Source organism: Parambassis ranga, chromosome 21 (assembly GCF_900634625.1).
Source record: "Parambassis ranga chromosome 21, fParRan2.1, whole genome shotgun sequence".
Classification (NCBI taxonomy): domain Eukaryota; kingdom Metazoa; phylum Chordata; class Actinopteri; family Ambassidae; genus Parambassis; species Parambassis ranga.
Genome location: NC_041041.1, coordinates 12,440,697 through 12,463,941, shown reverse-complemented (window position 1 = coordinate 12,463,941; position 23,245 = coordinate 12,440,697). Strand labels below are relative to the sequence as shown.

General features: G+C 40.1%; 1 protein-coding gene across 3 annotated transcripts; it reads right to left on the bottom strand.

Moving 5' to 3' along the window:
• Window positions 1–4,739: 4,739 nt before the first annotated feature.
• Window positions 4,740–23,191, bottom strand: grb14 (growth factor receptor-bound protein 14). 3 transcript variants are annotated; one of them, XM_028394358.1, is made up of 15 exons: window positions 23,068–23,191; window positions 20,891–21,105; window positions 20,074–20,197; window positions 12,354–12,510; window positions 11,581–11,702; window positions 11,381–11,455; window positions 11,123–11,260; window positions 9,640–9,750; window positions 9,424–9,519; window positions 9,092–9,154; window positions 7,548–7,664; window positions 7,194–7,263; window positions 7,035–7,122; window positions 6,241–6,334; window positions 4,740–5,925 (listed from the first exon to the last, which is right to left on the bottom strand). In XM_028394358.1, the coding sequence occupies exons 2-15, from the start codon at window positions 21,076–21,078 to the stop codon at window positions 5,779–5,781; spliced, it is 1,590 nt and encodes a 529-aa protein (XP_028250159.1). In that variant the 5' UTR covers window positions 21,079–21,105; window positions 23,068–23,191; the 3' UTR covers window positions 4,740–5,778. The 3 variants fall into 3 exon arrangements, with proteins under 3 accessions (XP_028250159.1, XP_028250160.1, XP_028250158.1); XM_028394359.1 differs by lacking the exons at window positions 20,891–21,105; window positions 23,068–23,191 and adding an exon at window positions 15,760–15,847 and having other exon boundaries at window positions 20,074–20,166; XM_028394357.1 differs by lacking the exons at window positions 20,074–20,197; window positions 20,891–21,105; window positions 23,068–23,191 and adding an exon at window positions 12,828–13,136.
• Window positions 23,192–23,245: the final 54 nt, after the last annotated feature.

The following is a 23,245-nucleotide window of genomic DNA, read 5'->3' as shown; positions in this document are numbered from 1 at the left end:
ATGAAGTGTAAATTCATTCATTAGATTGTGTGTTTGGATGGTTTCTGCCCTCTTGTGGTGGAGTCAAATTGTTTCATCAGTTAATCAGTAGAAAGAGGTAACTGACCAGAAATCAAATCATTAATAATATTTATAGACTAAAAATCATATGAGGAAGATGATAATGATAATAATAAGGATGTTGAAGCATATATAATTTAAAAAAATATATTTTTAAGGAAAGATTTAAAAAAATGATAACACATAATATATTCCCTTTATAAATTATACAAGCAGTTGTCACTTTTATGCAAATTCTTGTCCGGTGTGCGTCGATTTAAATGTTTTTAACTTCTTGTTTTGCAGAATTTGTCTTTTGCCACCCTGACTTGTAAAATAACGGTAAAACAAAAGGTTTTAATAAAGACATCAAAGTAGAAGAATGAGCAGAATAGATTAACATAATTTAGAATCAACAACATGGTAGAGTAACAGCGATTCTCCCTGACTCTGAGCCAGATTAGACAGAGAGTGAATCTGTTCACAGATGCCCAGCAAAAGGTCAGCGCTGTATTGAATTTTTTCAAATATTTTTCAAAATACCTCCTGGCATTGCAAATATTTTTGACCACTGCGTAATTCTTTAGGGAAGGATGAATCCCCACTCCTCCATGCCCCCATCTCTTCCTCACTCTTACACACACACACACACACACACAGATACCACTACACAATGCCTGCCAATCTGCACAGAAAAACATCGCTCTGGGTTATTCATCGATTGACCATTCAAATCCCAACATATGCTGCTCTGCTTCTATTCCACTGTGTTCTCAGAAATGGACCATTTCCTAATTCTTCCACAAGGCTTCCTACCCTGTTCAGGAGTCACTCGCACACCATGTAAATGAGAGAAAAAAGTAAGGAAGGAATTTAAATTGATCCAATACGTGTGCTAATGTGCTCGTGCACATGCGCAGAAGTGCATCTGTGCACCCCACTGTGAACATTTTGACCTATTTTGCAGAAAAATGCAAGGACAATATATCATCCTAAGTTGTGCTCTGCAACCTTGAAGTAAATTTCCCACATGATATATATCATGTTGTGTTCAAGTTTCTCTGCAAAACTACATGTTAGAGTGTGAATGATAGCAAACACTGGAAAAGTGAGTCTGAGAGTTTGGGTTTTACTTTTACACTGTGCAATAATATTCACCCCAAGTGTTGCACTGTCAAACATCTCAGCTTCCCTTTACTTTTCAAGTCTGTCTACCTTTAGTCCAAAATGTTTTCCTCCCCAAGACCCCCTCCTGGTTTTACCCCTGTCGTTTTCCTTTTCTTATCCATCCTTTTGATCACCTAAAACATCAGTCCATCACCACCAGAAGCTGTGGTTTATGTCTCCCTGCTGTCCGTAGCTCGCTGTCTGCCTTCCAGTGAGAGCTCCTCCCTGCTGAGCTGCTGCCCGTTTGCCAAACTCAAGAGTTTGCGAGAGAAGTGAGCAGGTTTTACATGGAGGACTGCCTTAATGTTGTTCAGTTGGTGGGCAGCCACACAGGGTGCTGCACTTCAGATTCACTGTTTGTTCATCTGTGCAGGGCCAAACTCACCCCCCTCTCTTTCTGCCTGACACTAACATAGCCTATATCTATCAGAAAGAGCATTAAATAACCTGGATGGAATGAAATTCTTTTTTATATATTTCAGAAGCATATCGGCAGATATCATGTAAACACTCGGCCTGCTGGGATGTTACTATTTTGTCTGAGCGGTGGAGGTATGCCTTTCAACTGGGGATTAGGAGGGGACGTGGCCTCTATAGGGCTCCCTCAGAGCAAAGCCAGTCCTCCCATGTTAATTTCTCAAGGTCAAGAAGAACCTCTGCAATGTTTCAGCTTTGAAGGTGGACTAAAAATACAATACCAGGAACCCTGCTGCAGAGGGGGAAAAAGCAACACAGATTCAACCGCACTACACTTGTTTGGAATGATCAAAGAGGCCAGATACAGAAGTGTTTCAGGTGTAAATACAAAAGACTGCTTAATGTGAGTTCATGTAGGACTTGCTGTTAGATGAAAACTTCAGGGTAATAAAAGCAGTAACTCACTGAGCATCTCTACGCTCCTTGTTGGCTCAGTTCCTCCAGGAATAAGCATTAATATGTCCATTCATCACTCACTGTCTTGAACTATTATTTCACGAGCTGCGTTGTCTTGGTGTAACTGAGCTACTTTACATTGTAATAAGGAAACAAAATGCATCCGATTAAAGCAGACCCTGCTCCCTTATGTATTTAAAAATAGGGCTGTGGAAAAAAAATGCTACATTGCGTGTGTCCCGCCTTTTGAGATTTAATGACTATCCTGTGACTCCACAGAGAATTACCGTCAGTAATTGATTATTAAAACTTGAAATTGCCAACCACATCCATTATTTGACAAGTGCATGTGTTATCCTTGTAATTAACAAAGCTTGGCACTTACCGTTTGCCAGTTCCAAGACCCCCAGAAAAAAAAAAATATATCAGAGGTTAGAGAGACGACTTATGGAGCAAACACAGTCTGGGCAATTATCTGCGACATAATACATTACCAAAGATGCTCCATACACCAAGAATTTCCCCTTCACATCTACGGCACGGCCACAGAGAAGAATCTCAGGCAGCGTGTGAGAGGGTATGAAAAAGGCTAATTGTGTGTTTGGTTTGCTGTTTTTATATATAATTGTATACATTACAAACCTCCCAGTTTAGCACTCATTTAAAGCATGTGTGGATGCATGTGAAACATTTCATCATTTAAAGCCTGTATATATCAATTTCATGCACCACCTTTTTTTCTTTATAAAAAAAACATTTACAAATACACTACATAATGCCTCTATGTAATGAGGCACACACTTACAGATACAGGGTATATGTATAGTTACTATAATATATGTATACTATAAGTAATATATATATATATATATATATATATATATATATATATATATATATATATATATATATATAAGTAAACAGGGTTGCAGTGTATACATGGGTATAGATTTAAAAGAAAGAATGTAGCCCAGAGCAGACTAAAGTTCACACATTGTAAATTACTCAATTATAAGACAGCTCTGTTTGTAGTATATGTGATTTCTTCTAAATGTGAAAAAAAAAATCAACAGAAAATCTGTCATGAATTTTAGCATTTTTTTCAAATTGACCTGTGATTCCACCGTGGCCACTGTGGAGCTGTCGGATTCGCTCCTGGCTTTACGGACTCCTGATGGGAAAGCCTTCTGCAAAGACACAGTTAAAGCCTCTAACCTTCACTATGGAGCATGCCTAAACAAACCTACTCTCATTTCCTCATAGGAATGAGTTTAATGCCCTTTTGTGGATCAAGCGCAGGGCAAACAGCAAGGTCTTCACTTCACTGGAGATAATCAGCAATTGGCCGAAGACAGCGAAGCCAGATAATTGAATACAGAATAGGGCAATGCAAAAAGAGGGGCATTTAAGAACAAAGTTGACAGCTTTCAAGTACAAAACCTGAAGTCATAAGAGAGATAGAGAGTGCATGGGTAGGAGTGAATCCAATGTGGTGGTGTGAAGTGTTAGGAACAGTGGTGGTTGTCCATGAGGGCCAAGGCAGAGCGGGGAGAGGCTTTCTTTACTGGTAGAGATGGTGTATCCACAGGCCGTTTGGGCTGGATAGAGCTGGATGAATTCATTAAAGGAAGCGCAGTCTCTCCCAGCTGCCATCTCTCCCCCTGCAGCCAGACTCCGATCAATGGCAGGAATACATCCAAAACAACATTTAGCACAAGACCTCGGAAGCAGGGGTGCATTTAAGAGTTTCTCTGTGCGAGCACATCTCCCCTGGATGTGAGCACTGTTTCAAAATGTGCTATTGAAGTAGAGCAAGGGAGGTATAGGGGCAATGTGTTTGTATCACAACAGAGAAGATTGTTTAACACAAACACTTGGAGACGAGATATTCTGTTCCATTTAGTGTTGCGCAGGGACCACAATCCACGTTCTGTAACTATATTTTTTGACATGGAGACTTTAAAGTGAAAATGATCTCAAATCAATCATTTGCATGTAAAGTAATTTACAGATTGCTGTATGAGCAGCTGTTACTTGTGTCTGTGCAATGTAGATCCACCATTTGTACTGTTTCAGCCGTATAGGCCTTCAGGTCATAGCTTATTCTTGGCACATAAAGCATCATGATGAAACTTTTAAGCAGTTTAACTTTTTTTCCAAGTTTACATATATATCTAAATTGCATCTTTGACTTATTGTGTGCCTATTATGTAATTTAAATTGCACTGGACCTGTGATTTCGAACATATTCTTAGAGGAGAAAAAGCAAAATGCTTCTAGTACCATCTAGTGGTTTTAAAAGTTAAGTGTGTCAGTGCTGTACATATACAGGCCATATGTAGACACATACACTGCACACACAATTCAGTAAATCATACTTGAAAATGTCGGGCTAATGTGTCCCGTACACGGGCTGCACGGTGTGACTAAATTTAACTATGTGCTGGATCTCATTAGAAAATCATGACTTATGTATAGCAGTGACAATAAAAATCTTTCTGAACAGAGCTGCACCCAGCTGTGTGCTGATGAGTCCAACATTTTATCTTAGCCTGAGCGTCATTGCATTTGTATAATATGCCCTATTTTCCTCTTAAAGACAATGGACTAATGTACCTGAGAGTGAGTTCAATAGACAATAAATTCTAAAAAGCCATACGTCACAAAGAGTTATTTATATATAAAACTATGAAGTCCATGACATTCTCTGTATTCAATGCACTGTTGTCCACCTGAAAAGAAAACAATTATATGAATACACTATTGGCTTGTTGTATGAGACAAACATCCAGAGCAGTAATAATACATCAAAATATATCTGACACTGTATATGTAACATTACGATACATCCAGCCCAAACTGTGCTGCAAGCTGTGAACCTGAATCTTTGGAAAATATAAATTACAATATGGAGGGATATCCCATTTGATTAAAAACAGCCCTAAAGAGTTTTAGATTTTATTTTCTTAATGGCTTGAATTAGGAAAACAATTCCTTTGCTCTTGTTATATCGAGCAAACCCACAGCTATTTTACAAATACAAACATTTATATACATGTGTTTAAAATGAATGCACAGTGCAGAGTGGTGAGGTTGAGCACCTCTTTTCTTTTTTTTTTTAAGCCCACACACAACACTTCCTGAGAGGTCATTTTAGCTCTCACTTATAAAAACTGAATAACTGTCTTTAAAAAATATACCTGAATACTTAGAGATGCAATGACAATACAAAGTGAAAAGTTTCCAGGACACATGCATTGTGTAGTATGATTGCTTGTTGGGATTTAACCATCATCATTGTCAGACACTGAACGTACAGTATACCACAATAGACATTCTATAGAAATATCTTCAGTGAAAGCACACGCTGTCACTGAGCTGTTGGCCATACACCTATACCATATACACAAGAAGAAGTCACACACAACCGCATTCAGACATACGTATTAAATGCATGTTACAAGTGAATGCTGCGTGTAATTTTCAGCACCAGTGGTCATTATTTTACAGTCTATTGTTAAATTCTTCTGATAAAGAAAAATAGGGCTGGACCATGTATCACATCATGAAAACAACAGTCCCTATATCTTTCTGCTTCAAGGCACGAGAACACTGGGGGTGTTTGTCCAGAAGAACCTGGAGCTAAGGTGCATGTGGGCCCCTCTCTGGGGGGGTTGGGGGGTCCCTTGGGTCCCTTGTTCACAGGGTGATCCGGGCACAGTGGTGTCTGAGCTTGCAGGGAAGCACCCCTCGGTTCAGTTGGTAAAATTCCACCAACTGGATCAAGTCAGTGAACCGCGTGTGACCGTCATCCAGACTGTAGATTAACTCCCCTTCATCATCCACCTGCAGTGGAGTATGCATCCACACACAGAGGAATCACACAACAGACCGAGAGAGAGAGAGAGAGAGAGAGATAGGTGAGGTATGGGGCAGATTATGGTCTCTGACAGGTCTGTCAGAGTTTACATGAAGAGACAGAAAACAATATGACAACGTAGCACAATCTCCAAGATGCTTGGAAAAAAAAACCGCCAATGATGGTGATGGTGCAATTGTGTGGTGAATAAAAAACATTTCATGGCATTTCTTTTAAAATCATTCTCACTTTCACTGCTTGATTCACACAGGGTTATAGCACTTACAGTTGATTGTACTCACTGGTAAGATCTGAAAGTGTTTGATTTTCTGCATGTGGCACAGTGAAAGTACAAATGTCTTCGGGTTGCTTTGGCTGTCCCTGAGAAGAAACACTCTGAAACAAAAAGGAAACAAAGTATGAACATACGGTCCCCTCCGAAAGTACTGTAGTCCAGGTCCATCTGGATCTGATACACAACTTAGAAGATAGCACTTTTGCTTGAACCCATCCAGTTTTCATGTAAGCAAAAGTATTTTTGGTGGGGACTGTACAACAATCAATTTTAACATGTCATGCATACATTACCAGTGATCATATCCAGGGTATGCATTCTGCAAGACTGACTGTCCCATAAGTTATCTTTATATTTTTTTTGTAAACAGGCAGACATTTAGACTACTCTCTGTGTTTTATTGTGGGTCTTTCTTTGATCTTACATAGGTTAGCTTTTTTTGCATGCCAGACTCTGTTTGGGAATTCAGCCATTAAAGGGGCTACACAGAGACATTAATGTGGTACCATGAGGCGACCTTTAGGGGGCACATTGTGCCTGAATTCATGCTGTATGAACTGTATGAAAAGTCCATGAGATGTGGGTTTGTCACAAATGCCTGCTGGAGCCTGATGTGTTCTCACAGGGACCTTTGTTCATGTTAGGAGACCTCTTGTCTATAGTGACTGCAAAAAATTATAATCTTTTTGCCAATTAGAGGATAAGTCTAGTTTTTGTAGTTTTAAGATAAAAACAAAGCACATTTTTCAGATGTCATAATGGCAATATTACAATAAGGCAGACTAGCACTTTCACACTCACCCATCAATAGGACCCTGTTTAGTGATTAGACGTTGAGCTTCTTCACGAGACAGTTTGCTATGGAACCATGGCTGAGTCAAGTGTATAGCTGAAGGGTAGAGATGATATGTTATATCACAGTGTATATACCGCAAACAATTAAACAAGTGTTTCACAAACCTATGTTTGGAACGGAGTTCTGTGCTGATGATGGGCTCCCATGACCGCTCAAACGGTGGCAGCTTTTCCTCTGAGGGAGAAACAGGAAGAACAGAAACTTACTACATACAGGGGGTACTGTAGTTTATATTTATTCTGTATCCTGTTATCTTCTTCATCCCATTATAACTCATTGTTGTTGTTGTGTTACATGCTGCATGTATGGGGTGATGTTTAATATTTAAATAAATAAATAAAATAAATCAATAAAATTTGGAAGAAGAATTTTCACATTGATTCTCAGTCTTTTTAGCACATTTATTTAAGGGAAACACTGTCTTCTCTTCCAAGAAGGGTTTTGAGTTTGGATCTTACCCTCCATGACAGGCCTTCCTCTACAGCCACAGACAGCGCCTCAGATGGGTTCTCGATCACCCGACTCTGTTGGCCAGAGAAGTCCATGGCCACCAGTGAGTTCTCTGAGATGCTTCTCTGAAATGGATCAGATATATTTTTTAAATTTGGGACTGATTCATTTATTGTGTTGTATTTTGTATAGTTATATAGTTTATAACAAGACACAGACGATACTCAAAAACAGTAAAGATTCCTCTTAGTTTTAGTTCAGTGTCCTTTGTGTAGCCACAGTGAGTAGAGAAGCTGCTTTGCAGTATTGTATTGCCACCTAGTGTCTGTGTAAAGGGACTCCACCTTTACTGTTTCTGGATGATTCCTGAAGGGAATGCACTCTATTGAAAGGGAGATTAGAGTGGCTTTAAAGAAATGAAACATTTTAGTGCTTTAAGCTGTGATATAGAGAGTGGCTCTAAATAACTGCACGTGCACAGACATGCACTCACACACACATTTTTGTCCCCATCAGGATTACGAACTGCTACACTAAGCTTGCGATTGAAACAAGTGGTGAAGACAAAGTGAGCAGTTTTACAGCCCTCTTATGAACCATGAACTTTCAATGATAATGCAGAAGCACCCTATTGTTTCAACATGTATGCAAGTTTTTTGACATTCAGTTTATCCTCCATTTATGGATGTTAACTCAAATCTGTCACTTGAACCGCATCAGGTTCTGTAGTCTGACCCTGCTTTTGGCAGATTCATGCACACTCCTCTGTTTCTAGTTAATCCCTTTTGGCGAAGCTGTCAGTCACATATGACCCTCGGACAGCAGGAAAGTGGTGATGAGTTGTTAAATCTGAGAGCAGCTGATCATCTGTATTTTTAGAAAGCAGGGTGTTCTTGCACATGCCCACAACCCATAAATAGATTGTGTTCGCTGCCGCAGTAGAGTCTGAGTCTATTCTGGGACCCGAAACCTACATTAGCACAGTGAAGGTGCCTCATTTGTCCTGTGCAGTTATATTACTACACAGCTATGGCATGTTGGAATGTGCTATTTTTAACATATGAAAATTAGTCTTCAAAGCTGCATTAACTGAATTTGCATTGGAGTGGAGGGCAGCAGAAGAAGCTAAAGGCACCACAGTGACACATTAAAGAAAGCTGTAATGACTTTAAAGCAAACACCCAGCACATTTAAACTCCTAGCCCAGCAGTCATTAAATGTACAAATATTTGTGACAGAGCTATGATCCATTCATTCCTGTAATAGTCACAGAACCACTCTTTTGCTCTATTGGTGTTTGAGTAAAAATGGCAGATTATTCATCATGTTTTGCTTCTTGGACACAAGAAATCTCAGGATACATTCAATTAATAACCAGCACTGGTCACCATCATATCATAGGTCCAAATTTCCCAGGAAGTGGACATTCCCAAACATGTTATGAACTTGAAACATTTTTATAATCATTTGGCATTCTACCATGACCTAAAACTTATCAATCCCCAAGTTGTGATTAGAAAGAATGTGAAGTGAAGTGTCAGCTCCAGCTTACCATTGGTGAGGCTTTTTGCTTCTGGTGTGGCTGAATGAAATTTTGGTACAGTTGCATCCCAAACTGAAAGATAGGTACATGTAGTGATGAAAAGGTGATGAAAATGAGTCAGATGTGATTATTTATGTGACTGGTGAGAATGACTAATGCTGTATGCATCCAGCGGATATCCAGACAATGAACACATGCTGCTTCCATCAAGAGTGGGAGTGTTAATCCAGCATCACTCAATAGTTTCCCCTGACCTCCTCCCAAAATTAAATCTGATTTTAGCACTGACTCAGCATTCCTCCTCTTAGATATCACCCAGAGTTATTCATCAGCAAGCCAACCTTTAACAGGCGCATGGCTGTGATCCAGCAGGTCCTGGTCTGCTCGTCATCTGCACAGAGCAGCTTCAAGTCCCGCGCCGAGCTGCACTGTGAGGACTGAGGCGAAACAAAAGAGTTCAATGTGCTGGGAATCCTCTACTCTGCTCCTCTTGTACAGTTTTGGCATTTCTTTGTTTTACAGTAACAATCGCTGCCACAGTACTTGAAAGAAAGTACCTTGACACAGAAGCCAAACTCTGTAGGCGCTCCGTGTATTTTTTTGGCTGACAGCACAGTGTAGACATCGTTGTCACTGAAGTCAGCGAAGAACTGGAGGTGCCTCGGTTCCTGTGAAACAAAGGGAGGTCATGATAAAATAAGAGAGCACAATGTGGGTATGAACTTTAGCTGTGAAACAACACATAACACAGATACTGCTGGTGTGAAGCATCTCAAACCTCTGGGGCTCAGAGATGAAGCCACCAGGGACATACTAAAAATGGTAGCTCCTCAAATGGTCACTTAAGGCTGGTTTTAAAAGCCAATCTATCCTCATTGACCTTCACAATAAAATGCTCAACAAACAATGCTCGGTTAAGATGTCTACAGTTGAAGTTAGTGATGCGTAATGTTTGAGTGAAAGTAGGGTGCCAGGTCAACTTTGATCATAACCTGCTGACTTATGCAGCCATCTGCCTACTTCATCTCCGGTTACATTCTGCCACTTAGATTAACCAGACGTTAGGCAGACTCTGGTGTTGCCAAGCTGGCAACTCTACACCGTCACAGTCACTGTCAGTACCATCACAGAAGGTTCACCCATCTTTATTTAGAGTTCATAATCGCAGGTCAGCATATGTGCGGTTTTATTTACTTATTTAAAATTATTGAAACTGCAAAAACCAAAGATAAAAGCCATCTACATGCTCACAGTGTGAACTCCTGAGAGGTGGAACATGATAGCTCATTAACTTCATTAAGAACATACAGTCAGAGGAGGCCACCAGGCTTAAATTTAAACAGCACATTCTTATCTAAAAATAACATGTTATAAGTCATTCTGGGCATGGTTAGGCTGTTAATGCATTGGTATAAATTTAGACATATTGATAGGGGTTGTATTGAGACTGTATCAATAGCTGCATTGTGCCAACTTTCTATAAAAAAATAGAAAAAGCTCAAAGGCTCCCATTGTCCTGCTTTCATGTGACACACTGTTCCCACTTCCTTATTTAAAGTAATGCCTCAGCCATTAATGTCTGTGGGGACTGACTAGTTATGTGTCCGACCAAGACCACAGATGAATGCTAAACATGCTCAACTAAAAGTGGGCGCCGTCCCAAAGCCTACCTGCACTTGACAACAAAAGCTCTACTGTTGTAGGGAATGAAAGCAGTTGAAAAAGTGGTTGTGTTTGCATAGTGAGTGCCCAGGTATAAGCTTCACTTGTCAGCAGCCGAGAGTACTGTTTCTGCCTGGCTGCTATGCCAGCTGACCTATAAGGAAAATCAAGCTCAACCTGTTCCCCTGCCCTCTCACAGTGTGAGTGAGATGCACAAACAGAGGATGAGAACACATTTATCGGTTTATGAATTGTTGCTTGCTGTTTTCATTTCTTTGTTTTCAGGCATACTAAGGAGTTGGCATTTAACTCCACTAAGGGAAATTCACAGGCTGGTGTGATGCCCTTTAATGCAAATGTGGATGGATCTTTACTCACCTTGGAAGTTCCCTTATTGGAGTAATAAAGCCCTGATCTCCGCAAGACAAAATAAAACTTCTTCCAAGACTTCCTGCTTTGCTCTCTGGCATGAAGGTATCCATGGATCTCTGGACACGTGCTGGATTTGAGAAAAGTCTGTGTTGGATGGAGAAATTATCATCCACTGATGGGTGTGTGCAGTAAATTATCGAGGTTACACAACTCGGCTCATTTGGCTGAAAATAATATTTAACGTAAACAGAAAGAATTTGATACCTCTATAAGCTCAGAGTGATCCACCACGCCATTGGTCTCAGTGGATATGGAGACCATGTGATCGGGAAAAAAGTCCTACAAACACAATAAAACAGACTTTATAATCTTCAGCCTACTGTAGGCAATATACGTCCAAAGAGGATGTACAACATGTAAAATGATAATCCATCACAGAAGGAATATTTTCATCACACACTTACCAGGGGTTTCCTGAAAAATTCATATTTAGCATAATTCTTCCTAAAATACAGCCGACTGTCTGTGTCCATCCCCCAGCCCGACAGCACCTCCATGACAGACTCATGATCTTCAATAATTCTCTCTAGTGAGAAGAGAGGAGAAAAAATAATGAGCTGTTCATCTGTTTTCACTGCTCTGTATGATCACACAGAATCAGGTGTACTAATAAAAACCCACGATGAAATTATAAAAGATTTGTGGGCACTGCTTAACTTCGAGGCAAAGAGTTTGATCATTAACCGTATATTAATGTGTAACCATTTGAATGTGAGCATGGCTGTCAAGTCAAGGGCTATAACATAAACATTAACTATTTCCTTGAACTTGATTGTTGAATTAATAGAAAACCTTTTGTTCCAATAGCCAAGTAAGTAGTGTTAAATAACTGATTAAATCAGACCACAGGTGGTTTAAGGTAAAGAAACGTTGACATAATGCATGCACACTAAGGACAAAAACATTGCTGCAGACCAGAGACATGAATGAAATGAACAGTGGTAATTGTTGCTGAGACATCCTCACAAAATTCATATGCATTATTGACAAATATTACTGAAAAACAACATCATTTGTACACCAGTGTCTCTTGAATATAAAAGCAAATTGGCCACATCTTTTTGGAAATACATGAATATGTATAAGGAACTTTGCAGCTCTGAACCTTTATCTTATTGAGTGATAATATTAGAGTTATGATCATGACACCAACATCAGGCAGAAAGCTGAATCTTACCTACTCCCAGATGGGAGAGGTGTTCAAAAAGAGTCCAGCTGTGGTCATCAATGCAGTGATTCTTTAAGACAAACAACTGGCATATGTCCCGGGCGGTGACATCAGTGGGGACCTCTACGGCTTTGCTGTTGTTATCTTCATTATAAACTTTGATTACCTGAAACAAAAACATAGCATTAACAACCATCCCAACACTGCAGCAGGGTGTGGCACTGCCAAACAAAGCAATGCTTTAGGGCTTGCAGCCATGTAATGAACGGTAACACAAAGGACCAGACAAATTGATCAGACTGAAGCCACGTGTTTCCTACTGAAGCAACACAATGTATGAAAATTTTCACCTCTTGGAAGCTCTTCAAATTAGAGAAGAATATACAGAGTCTGTTCCAGCTTTTAGTCTGCAGAAACCTGCAAAAGTGTTGTACTTCCACACTGAGGCATCAAACACTTAACAAATCTGCAAGAGGAACTTACCCCCCTGTTTGGAGCCAAGCATAGTACTGAGTTTGGGCAAGCTCTGTAGCCAAAACACTGCTGAGTACACAGCATTGCAAAGGAGAGCGTTTTAAGAGAAACATACAAAACAGACAGCACAGCACGTGTCAGCTGGGACGAAACAAGCCTCTCTCGTTCTCCTTTACTCTGAGATGCAATAAAGCTGAAAGGAGGTAATAAGACAAAACTGCCTCTTAGCTGTAGCGGTTTCGTGGCTCCACATATCTGTATCACTCGGGCTTGATACCAGATCACCTGCCTCCTTTCCCTACCACTAAGAGTCAAGAAGCCAGAGATCAATTTGCTCATTCACTTGGGGGTGGAGAGAGAGAGAGCGAGAGAGAGAGGGAGAGAGTGAGTCACATGGCTCCTTACTATTCACATTCACACACCCATGGCAAGCAGATCCCCTACATAATGCCCTGCAAGAGCCCAGAGAGCAATTACAAAGGTGCTGGTCAAATGTAATAGTGGCTGGGTCAACTCTAAAGTTGACCGAGAGGGAGGGCGGTGCAGCAGAGCCCAAACTGCTGTCTCTTTTCTTTCAGTCAGGCCTATTTGTAGCTTAAAGCTGGGCGGGAAGAGCCAGACTCCTTTTGCTGAGAAAAAAAAGGTCAGAGCTCTTCGGTGGAGCTGAGGTTAGAGCCAAGGAGTCATCAGCAAATGGGTGCCTCTGGCTATGACATCACCTCTTCGAGTAAACCATTTAGTGTTCAGTCAGCCCACATGGAGATAACTACCTTTGTTGTAGATGTCTAACAGAGACCATATTGGAGAGATTGCTCCATCATCCGATGTTTAACGCTATTACAGACAAAAATCCAATAACAGGTGAGAATGAGCAAAAACATGTATATTCAATAAATGATAAATAAGTGAATCCTAGTTAATAAATAAACACATAAATAAGATTTATATTCACTACAGTGCTGGTGATAACTTCAGCCGAGTGGCCTCAAGGATGTGGCGTCCTGAGAATTGGCCAAATCAATGGGGGTGCTTTGTACAGCATCAGCAGTGAAAACTGGCTTAATACAGGAAAGTTAGTTAACGTGAAACATTTAGTTTGGATGACACTGAATGTTCTTTGAAAATGGAACCATGAACCAAGTCCATCCAAAAAGCATAAAACAGAAATATATGATTACTTTACATTCTAATTCATGTCCGATGGTATTTTGGGATTCATTTGTACAATTACCTAATAATTTTTTTTGCCTAATGTAACAAAAAAGATGTTGTTGATGAAGATTCTCATCAAGATCTCATCAAGATGTTCAAACTGCTCTTTGTCAAAGGAAAATAAACATTGAAAGATCTTGTCATTCAGTGATGTAGAAGACTCAACCAGAGAGTGTTCTCAACTTTTTTTGCATTAGTTTTCAGTGATCCTGGCTGCACCTCAGGTTTAGGAAAAGGTTGTGGTTTAGGTCTGGTTACCATGGCAACAACAACTCTTGACATATCTGCAATATGATTCCTGCAAAAGGACCACTGTCACTGTGTCATTGCATCTATTCCTGCCACTAAAGCACTCCCACTGAAATGTGTAGCACTAGCTTCAGAGATTTGGTTTTGAACCTGACCCTGACCATACATCTGTACGTGAAGTGGTTGCAGTAAGACTGCTCTGCATATTTTGGCCTTAAAAGCAGCAAATGATACCTGTATATATTGTATTTATTGATCTTTGATATATACTGCTACTACAACTTAATTTCCCTACAGGGATTAATACAGTAAACCTTAATCTTAAAACATATTTACATATTCATATATTACACTGACATAAGACATATTGATCTACCATTTCAGGGGTCAGAAAATCACCAACCTATGATGTGATATACACATTGAAGAGCTGTATCACAGAGGTGAAAGGTGAAGCAGGGGGCAGAACAACAGAACATAGTGTGCAGGGTTACTACCGCCTTTCAATGGAGAGAGAAATCCCAGGCAGGATAAATCCAGATTGTATGCAGCACTAAATATAGCCTTATTGAACATAAACTCCTCTATTAGAACTCCTTATCTCAAGGACAGGACAGTGTGAGCCATTTTGCCAATTAGCCTCCTCTGGCTGGACCTTGAAGTGCACTCCCACAGCTGTAGCTCTATCACTGAGTGGTGGTGGTGGTGAAGTTGGCCTCCAGCTATGTCTATCTAAGAAAACTGCTAAAAATGTTTCACCCTAAAAACACGAAACGCTGACAGCTTCAGATTCAGACAGGAGGAATCTGAAGCTGTCATTCCTTAATGGTCGGTGATATCCATGCCAGCTGTGCTACTGGTGGCTCATACCTCCCAAAGATCTACTCACAAAATGGACACATTCACAATGAGTGTGTCACAATGACGAGGTGAATTACAGCAACAGACAACCAACCAAGCTGCTACTTTTAAAATAAAAACAGCTGCCTGGTAGCTTTGGCTGTGTTTTCCTTTAGGTGAATACCTTTTATAAAGATGTTATTAAAATATTGCTGCTTTTAGGAGCAAACCAAAATTAAAGAAGGTTACTGCTGGATTTAATGGATCTTTACACCTTTTAAAATGTTATAATATTAATCAAAACAGATAAATATCACCTGTAGTGACTTTAGGATCTCTATAAAAATGAGTTTTATAGTCCATTACTCAAGGATGCTGTGTAAATGTAAAAGCTTAAACCAGCACAGACAAAGTATTGTGGGGGGAAAAAATAGATGAACAGAACATAGACGCGTTTGTAAAGATAAAATCTTTGGAACATTTTAAAAACACAGTGAGCCTTTACATGGTGCTCACATGAGGCTGGGTCTCATCCAGAGCCGTCTGAAAAACTTACATTTAGCATGCTGCAGGAACAGAAGGCAGTGCTGAGGAGAGAGCCATGTTAATGTTAATAAACAGACAGAGAAGAAGAACCTACCCGCTTCTGCAGACACAGAGGTGTGATGGCAGGCAAGGTGACTCTTCTCGCATTGAAATTCATCGTTCTGCCTCAGATGCACAATTAACTACGAGAAAAATATCCATACATGGTAACTCAAAGACGATAATGAACAAATGCTAGTTGATAGCTGATGTACACTGAGATCCTTCTGAGCACAAGTGTGAGAAAATAAGTAATGTTGCCTCCCCACAACACAAACCCCTCCTGTGTCCTTGGGAATGTAAAAGCTTTTTTTCTTCTTCACTCCTTTTAGAAGAGAGTTTCAATAAACTCAATGTAGAAAAAAAATGTGTTCTCATGGTGAACAGATAGAAGCACAAGGCCACAGAAAGCTAAATTACTTGTAGACAAATACGTTTTGCAAAGTGATAATGTCAAAACATACAATGTAGCTGAAGATTTCACAGCAGATTAACTCAGCCAAGTCTGTAGCCAGACACTGATACAAGGCTATTTTTAGTCTTTGACACTTGCACAGGAAATATTGATCAGCATGACCATGGCATTTTTGCACATTGTTTAAAAAAGGAAACTGATAATAAGCCAAAAAACAACAACAAAAAAGCAATGATGGACTATTTTTCTTATTATAAGATCCGTAAAATAATGTCCTCTCTACCTCTCTGGGACTTTTTTTATTGTAATGGACTAAAATGTAATTAAATTAAATAGAATTGGTGTAGTAATCCATTGTTACTGAGGATAATGGTCGATATTCAATAATATTAAAGGTCCCATATATACCCTGTTTATGACAACAACTATTTCCAGAGAGTGTATTTCAGTTGCATCTCAAAACACAGCAGAGATCGTTCATTTCATCACGTAGAATCATGTCTATGTATAACTGTCTGTAGCTTTAAATGCAAATGACCTGCTGCTGACCACGCCCCCTTTCTATTTATTACACAGCTTTGACTTTTCCACATCATGGTTGCCAGGGTGAGAATGAGAAACAGGATTAAAGAGTAAAATAGAGCTTAACAATACACATTTGAATCAAACGCGATGTCCCCTTGTGACATCACAAGGAGCTTCAAACCTAAATTTCTTGATAAGACACATGATTATTTAAGAAAAATGGAATTTGTCCATGCTTATGTACATATAGCCTACTGTGGAATTCTGTTAAACACTAAAAATGAATGCTGAATTTTGCTTCTTTACTACACAGCTTTAGCAATACTGTATTTTTGAGAAATAAAGAAGATTTTGTATTCCGGATGCCTAATGACGAAGCTAAAGGGTGTCAAACGAGAAGCTTCACTGACACACTTAGATCTTTACTGAAGCTACTGTAACAGGTCAGCCTGTTGCATTTCAAAAATGCACACAATTTTATATCTTCTCCTCTGTATATTGTTCTATTCACTCCCAAAGCACTAAATATGGCGACTGTACTCAACTCATGAGAACAGAACCTCCCACAGCATGCTTCATGTTTATCTAGAAACACAGCACACTGACTTGTGGGAGCACAGACAAGCAGACGCTGCTAGTTATCACACAGCTAAAATGAATTGGAATTAATGGAGCCAGGATGATAACAGAGTCTCCACAACTCCCATAACAAAGCCAGCTCCAGACACATTGTCCTTGACTGTAGCTGATTCAATCAAGACCCCCCGACAGGCTCTGTCAGTGTAAGAAGACATCAAGCAGAGGTGCAGTGGGGGCATATGGGTGTACACAGTGCATACTGATCTGAAGGCAAGGGGATTTACCAGGTGGCTGGAAAAGAAGGCCATGCTCAATCCCCACAGACTACCATGTTAAAATGTCCAACTTTACAGCAGAAATAAACATTTACAACCTGATATACAAAACAGGTTTGGGCTAACAGCTCTTCAGAAAACAGAAGAATCTGCCAATTGACCTGTTCACATCTCTGAGTGTTGCTGTTAATCCATGTCTGTCAGGCTACAACATAGATGCAAACCTGAAACATCTGCTTTTTTTTAAACTTTGTGTGTCTGCAGTGACGGCCTTAAACAGTTTACCGCGCATATCACAAACAATGTATACCTGTATGTCTGACACAGCTGACACAGTGTAGGACAGACACACAAATGCACCACAACACTCCCAAAATGAAGTTCATTGTTGAAAAAACAAAGTGATCTGATAGAAAATTTTATTTTTAAATCATTTTGACTGATGAGAAATAAACTAGGACAAACTGGGAAACTCAATGGAAAATGTTCCTTTATAGAACAGGCTGATGGGTGGGTGAGGGGCTGATGAGTGCCACACAGTTGGAACAATGATGTCATTGGTTTCTTGAGTGCCTCTGAAAGAAGGTCATAACCCTGAACCACGAGGATTGCGACATAAAAACAGCTGTTGAGACTGACATGCTCCCTTTGTCTTCCCAAGAACGCTCCTGAAAAGCTTAAGTGAGAGGCTGTCAGGCGCATAAGGTGCAGGCACAGTCATCATCAGCAACAGGATCACTTCAAGATTTGCTTACAAGGCTTGCTCACATTGTTTCAGAGTGAGGTCAACCGAGTGTCATTTGGCCCCTTCGCTGAGAAACTTGAGTATTATTCTCACACATTATCAAAGAATATGCCAAATCCTTGCAAATCCCTGACCTGTCTCCACAATAGGCTGCTGAGAGCACAGGAGGATTGGCAATCACTCTGTAATTCTTCTGATGAGAAAGCTGAGTCAGGAGGGAGTTAGAGCAGAGGGGTTCATTTGAGACTTTGTAAATCAAGTGGAGGCACTTGACAATCTTAATCAACCAATATTACCACAAAGCATGCAGAGGAACAAATACCAACTTGATTGCACTATTATTTAAATCATACATGTACTACTGAGAACAATGATGGCTTAAAATAATTAACTGCAACTTTCTGTGTGTATCCTTCACTCCTAGAAACACATGAGAGGCCTAACACTGCTGACAGCTGCTGGTACAGGCTGAGCTCTGTAATTTCAAGCTTTCCAGTGAGTCATGGCTTTGAGTTGCCCCCTGCTGCTGCACATGCACACTCTGATATGTATGTACACACAGACGAACCACAAATACTGAAAACCCCGAAATCAATTCCAGCTTACAGTATAGGGAGCCACATCCAGGGAAATATCTAGTGGTTGCAAACCAGATTAATTTAGCAGCCCTGGAAAACGTATAGACAAAATCACATTTAAAACCCATGCACATTTGAAGCAGGCCTATAATTGTTAGCTTTCCAGAGTAAATGCTCTCTTTCTAGGATTTGGCAGACAGCCTGCACGTTTTGGTTAAAAGAAGAAAAAAAAGAAGAAGTAAAGTAATTTGTTAAATTGTGTTAGTTGTAAACTATGTCAGTTTGCATTGAAGACTTCCCAAAAGCAAGATATGTAGCGACTACAAGCATTACACATAAAATTATTTGTTTACCGGACCTTTTTTGCCATTCCTAAGCAAGTCAACCGCAACTCTATGAGCATTCATACTGAGACATTTGGGAACAAGCAGTAGAGTGAGCACCAGATAGTGTACACACACCACTCAGGAAGTTGTAAATGTGATGTTGGTTATAACAATCTTCATACTTGTGAAATGGCAGCTGTGGTGAATCCAGAATGCTGCACCACAGAAGTGTCACACTAAACAGCATACGGTTATTACACAGAAGCTGTACGTATGGGTTAATTTAGCCATCAGCCAGTGAAATGATGCAATTGTCACTTCAGGTTAGCGCACTATTTGCAGTACTTCATTTAAAACAACACTATTCTGTCAAAAATGTATCAATTACAAATAAGAACAGAATGTACCACATGAAAGGTAATAAGGTGCTAAAAATCTGAAGGCTCTACTGCTCTTATAGTCCGGGTACATTCAGCACATTATAATCACACACCCTGTGTTAAAACAAACAACAGCACTGTTGGACACCAGGCCAGGTATTTCTCGGGTAAACAGTAAGTATCAAGTTTCACCATCTATTACACCTCACATGAATTACCTAATTTTTATTCTGTGCAGTAGCTGTATGCAGATAAAGACACTGGATCATAGAAGTAATAACATACAGTACAGTAGTGTGTGTTCCTTCTGAAAATGCTGATGAAGCATTTCGATCTCTGCACCACAGCCATACTCATACAACCAGTCTGACCGTCCACATGGTGTGAGCGTTCAGACACACAATAGCCAAACATTGTGTAACCATGGATTCATTTAAACAAACATCTTGCAGTCGCTGTTAGCATTTGCTGACTGAGGTTGCACTATTTTTTTCCTCATAATTTATGTCTTACTGTCCTGCACTTTATTGGAAATCAGACACTCACCTGAGTTGCACTACTCTTGGTCCATAAACATTCAGAGACAAGTGGGGAGAGGGTTGAGGGGAGAAGCTCAGGAAAGGGGTTTGGAACAGAGGCAGAGAAAGACTCCTCGCCCTCTTTATTGTTCCTGGAGGACAAAAAGACAGAGAAGGAAAAAACTTTTATTCACTTTTATGTATGAGCCTTCTGTAAAGATCAATACAAGCAATATATAGGCTTGCCAGAAAGAGTTAGTCTGTGATGTTGCATGATTCCTCTGTTGCTTGTGCCCCTTGTGCAGGAATGGGAAGTTAAAAAATAATGGCGCAGATGATAAACAAACTGTCAGACCTGACAGAAACACCAGGCTGCCTTTGCATGAACCCCTCCTGCTCTCAGCTAACCCGATGACACACCCACTCACCAACAGACTTTTGATAAGACAAAAGATAACGCACAAGGGACCAACCCCTGATACACTCGAAGAGTTAGAGGAGCTGATAGAGGAAGGAAAGTTAGATTACAATTAAGAAATGTGCACTGAGTGAAGTGTCACAGCAGAAAATGTTTGACAGCAGCCAGAATGAATGGTTTACAGTGTACAGCAAAATCAAATCAGTAAAACAGATGGACTACTTGTATCATCTTGATAATAGAGCTGTTTCACCACATCACACTGCATTCACAGCTGTCTTTGTGTCCATCCAAATGACAAGCAGCTTTTTAACAGACATCTCTTCTGTGTCTGCAAATACAGAGGCTGCTGTTCTGCTGCAGAGAAAACTCTACTTTTTAGTGCAAATGATTGCAAAAATAAGCGTAAAGCGAGGAGGAGTCCTACCTGTTCCCCTTGCAGAACTTGGTCCTGGTCTTCTTGCCATTTGCTGTTAGTATAGGGTCTTGCAATGGGATGAGGGCTGGGCTAGGAAAGCCACTCACATTACCCTTGCCACTGTGAAAAATCTCTGCTTGCTCTCCAAGGCTTCCAGAAGTGTGTATTTTGTCCAGTGTCTTATTCATATCACTCATGTAGGCCAGCTAAATCCAAGGCATCATCTGGAGCAGAGAGGAGAGGCTGTTGGACTGGAGGAGTGTGTGTGTGCACAGAGCACAGTTGGAGCAAACTGGCTGGCGAGACTCCTCTGCTCACAGCTCATCAGAGTACACACACACTCTCTCTCGCATACACACACACACACACACGCACACACACACACACACACACACACACACACACCAGTCTCACTGGCTCATCTGCTGCCCACAGGGCTGGCCCAGTGGGGCAAAACGATCCCTCCTACCCAAACATGATCCACCACAATAAAGATATTTTTAACACAATGACTCCCAAACAGGCATCCTTACTCTCACAGTAGCATATTAATAATCAGCAAATTCCCTCTGTCCCACGCTGAAGTATTTTTATATCACTGATTCCTACTGATTTTGTCTTTTAACAGGAAATGTGCACACACAAAGAATGCACTTATAAAGGAGGGCTTTAAGAACTATAAAACCAACTGTTCCTTTGTCATGGACTTCGCACAGGGATTGTACTTTAAACTTAGCACACTGTAGAGGGCCTGTGGTTGTAAAGAGTAGCCAGACCAGCAGATTGGTTGTGTCATTCAGTGACAGGCTCCATGTGGGGGATGGTTTGGATGATAACACAGTTCTGAAAAGTAATGTGTAACAGAGTGGAGACTGGGGGGGGCAGGCCACTGAAGACAGGCAGCAGAGTGTTAAAACAATACTTCACGCCATTAAGAGCAGACAAGGCCTACTCGATTAAAACACAGAACACAGAGAAAAAAAAAAGTGATGTTGCATCCCAAAATGTAATAGTGGGCTTCAGTGGAACACATAAGCCAATAATTGCTTGAAGAAAAACATTTTTTTCTACTTTTCTTTAAGTTTGCAAGTGGAATCCTTCTCTGCAGTTCCTGCTTTTATCTACAAATACACTGCGGTGAGAAAAACATCCCCAGACCTTGTGTACAGGGACACTGGGATCTCCTTTTTATAATTCACACTTAGTTGATGAATAAAGGATAATACTGTGTGTACAATGTTGGCCTTTGTTTTGACTAACCCTTATAAAGTCAGTCAACCTGAGGTCAAACATAGCAGCTCTGGTTTCTCTCATTAATTACAAGCATGCTCCACCACAAGTTTGACATTTAGAAATTATAATGCATGTCTCAAGCGAACAATGTATAACATGTATTGACGTCATGATTGCTGATGAGTTATATTATCATGCCACAAAAAAAGAAACTGATGAAGAAACAAATCAGAGCTGCTTTAGAATAAAAGCAGCAGTGGCCACAAAACAAAATGCAAATTCTATTTTAATAACAGCTGATTGAGTAACCTCTGGTATGCTACAACAAGTTGACAAATGCCTCAAACACAAGCTCTTACGCCATAGAACAAATGTGTTTTTTGTATTTTGGAGGAGCTTCATTTTGGGGCAGCTCCCGTTTTAATTTGAAAATCAAATAATTCACTTTTCAGCGTCAAACTGTCTACAGTATTTCATATTTCCACTAAAATGAACAAGAAGGGGCGGCTGAATTTTTATAGACTGTAAATTCAATATGCTATTACACACCATTATAAGTCTGAGAAATATTTTGTCACATTACAGTAATGTCATTTGGAACTTTTAGCATTCATGCATATTTTGACTTCATCAGAAAATATCAATTTAAAAAACTGTAGCTTTGTTTGTTTTTATAACTTTTTAGTTTATAGATTTTAATTCATATTCTTTCTATCAGGCCTAAAGAAAAGCCATGATAAAAGAAATTGAGCTTTAATTTTGAAAGATAAAAGCAAGGCTCTGCACGTCTCTGAGTAATAAAGCTTAACCTTGACTTCTAAGTGTGGTAGAATACAGTTATATGTTGTGATAGACATTAATGTTACTTGACAATGTTTTATTTTCAAGCTGCGTACTGTGTATCCACTCCTCCCTGTCCCCTCCACCAGCTTTAACAGACTGTAAACAGTTACCTCAACGCCTCTAGAAGTGGAGTCTTCAATCCATGCCCTGCACACGGCTCCACACTCCGCCGCTCCAGTCAGGAATGAGACTGTGTGCACGGGTAGCACAGGTGTGCTACTGTAATGTGCTGTGAGTCACAACGTAAATCCCGTCTGACCTGTTCATTTGAACGACAGCATGTATCCA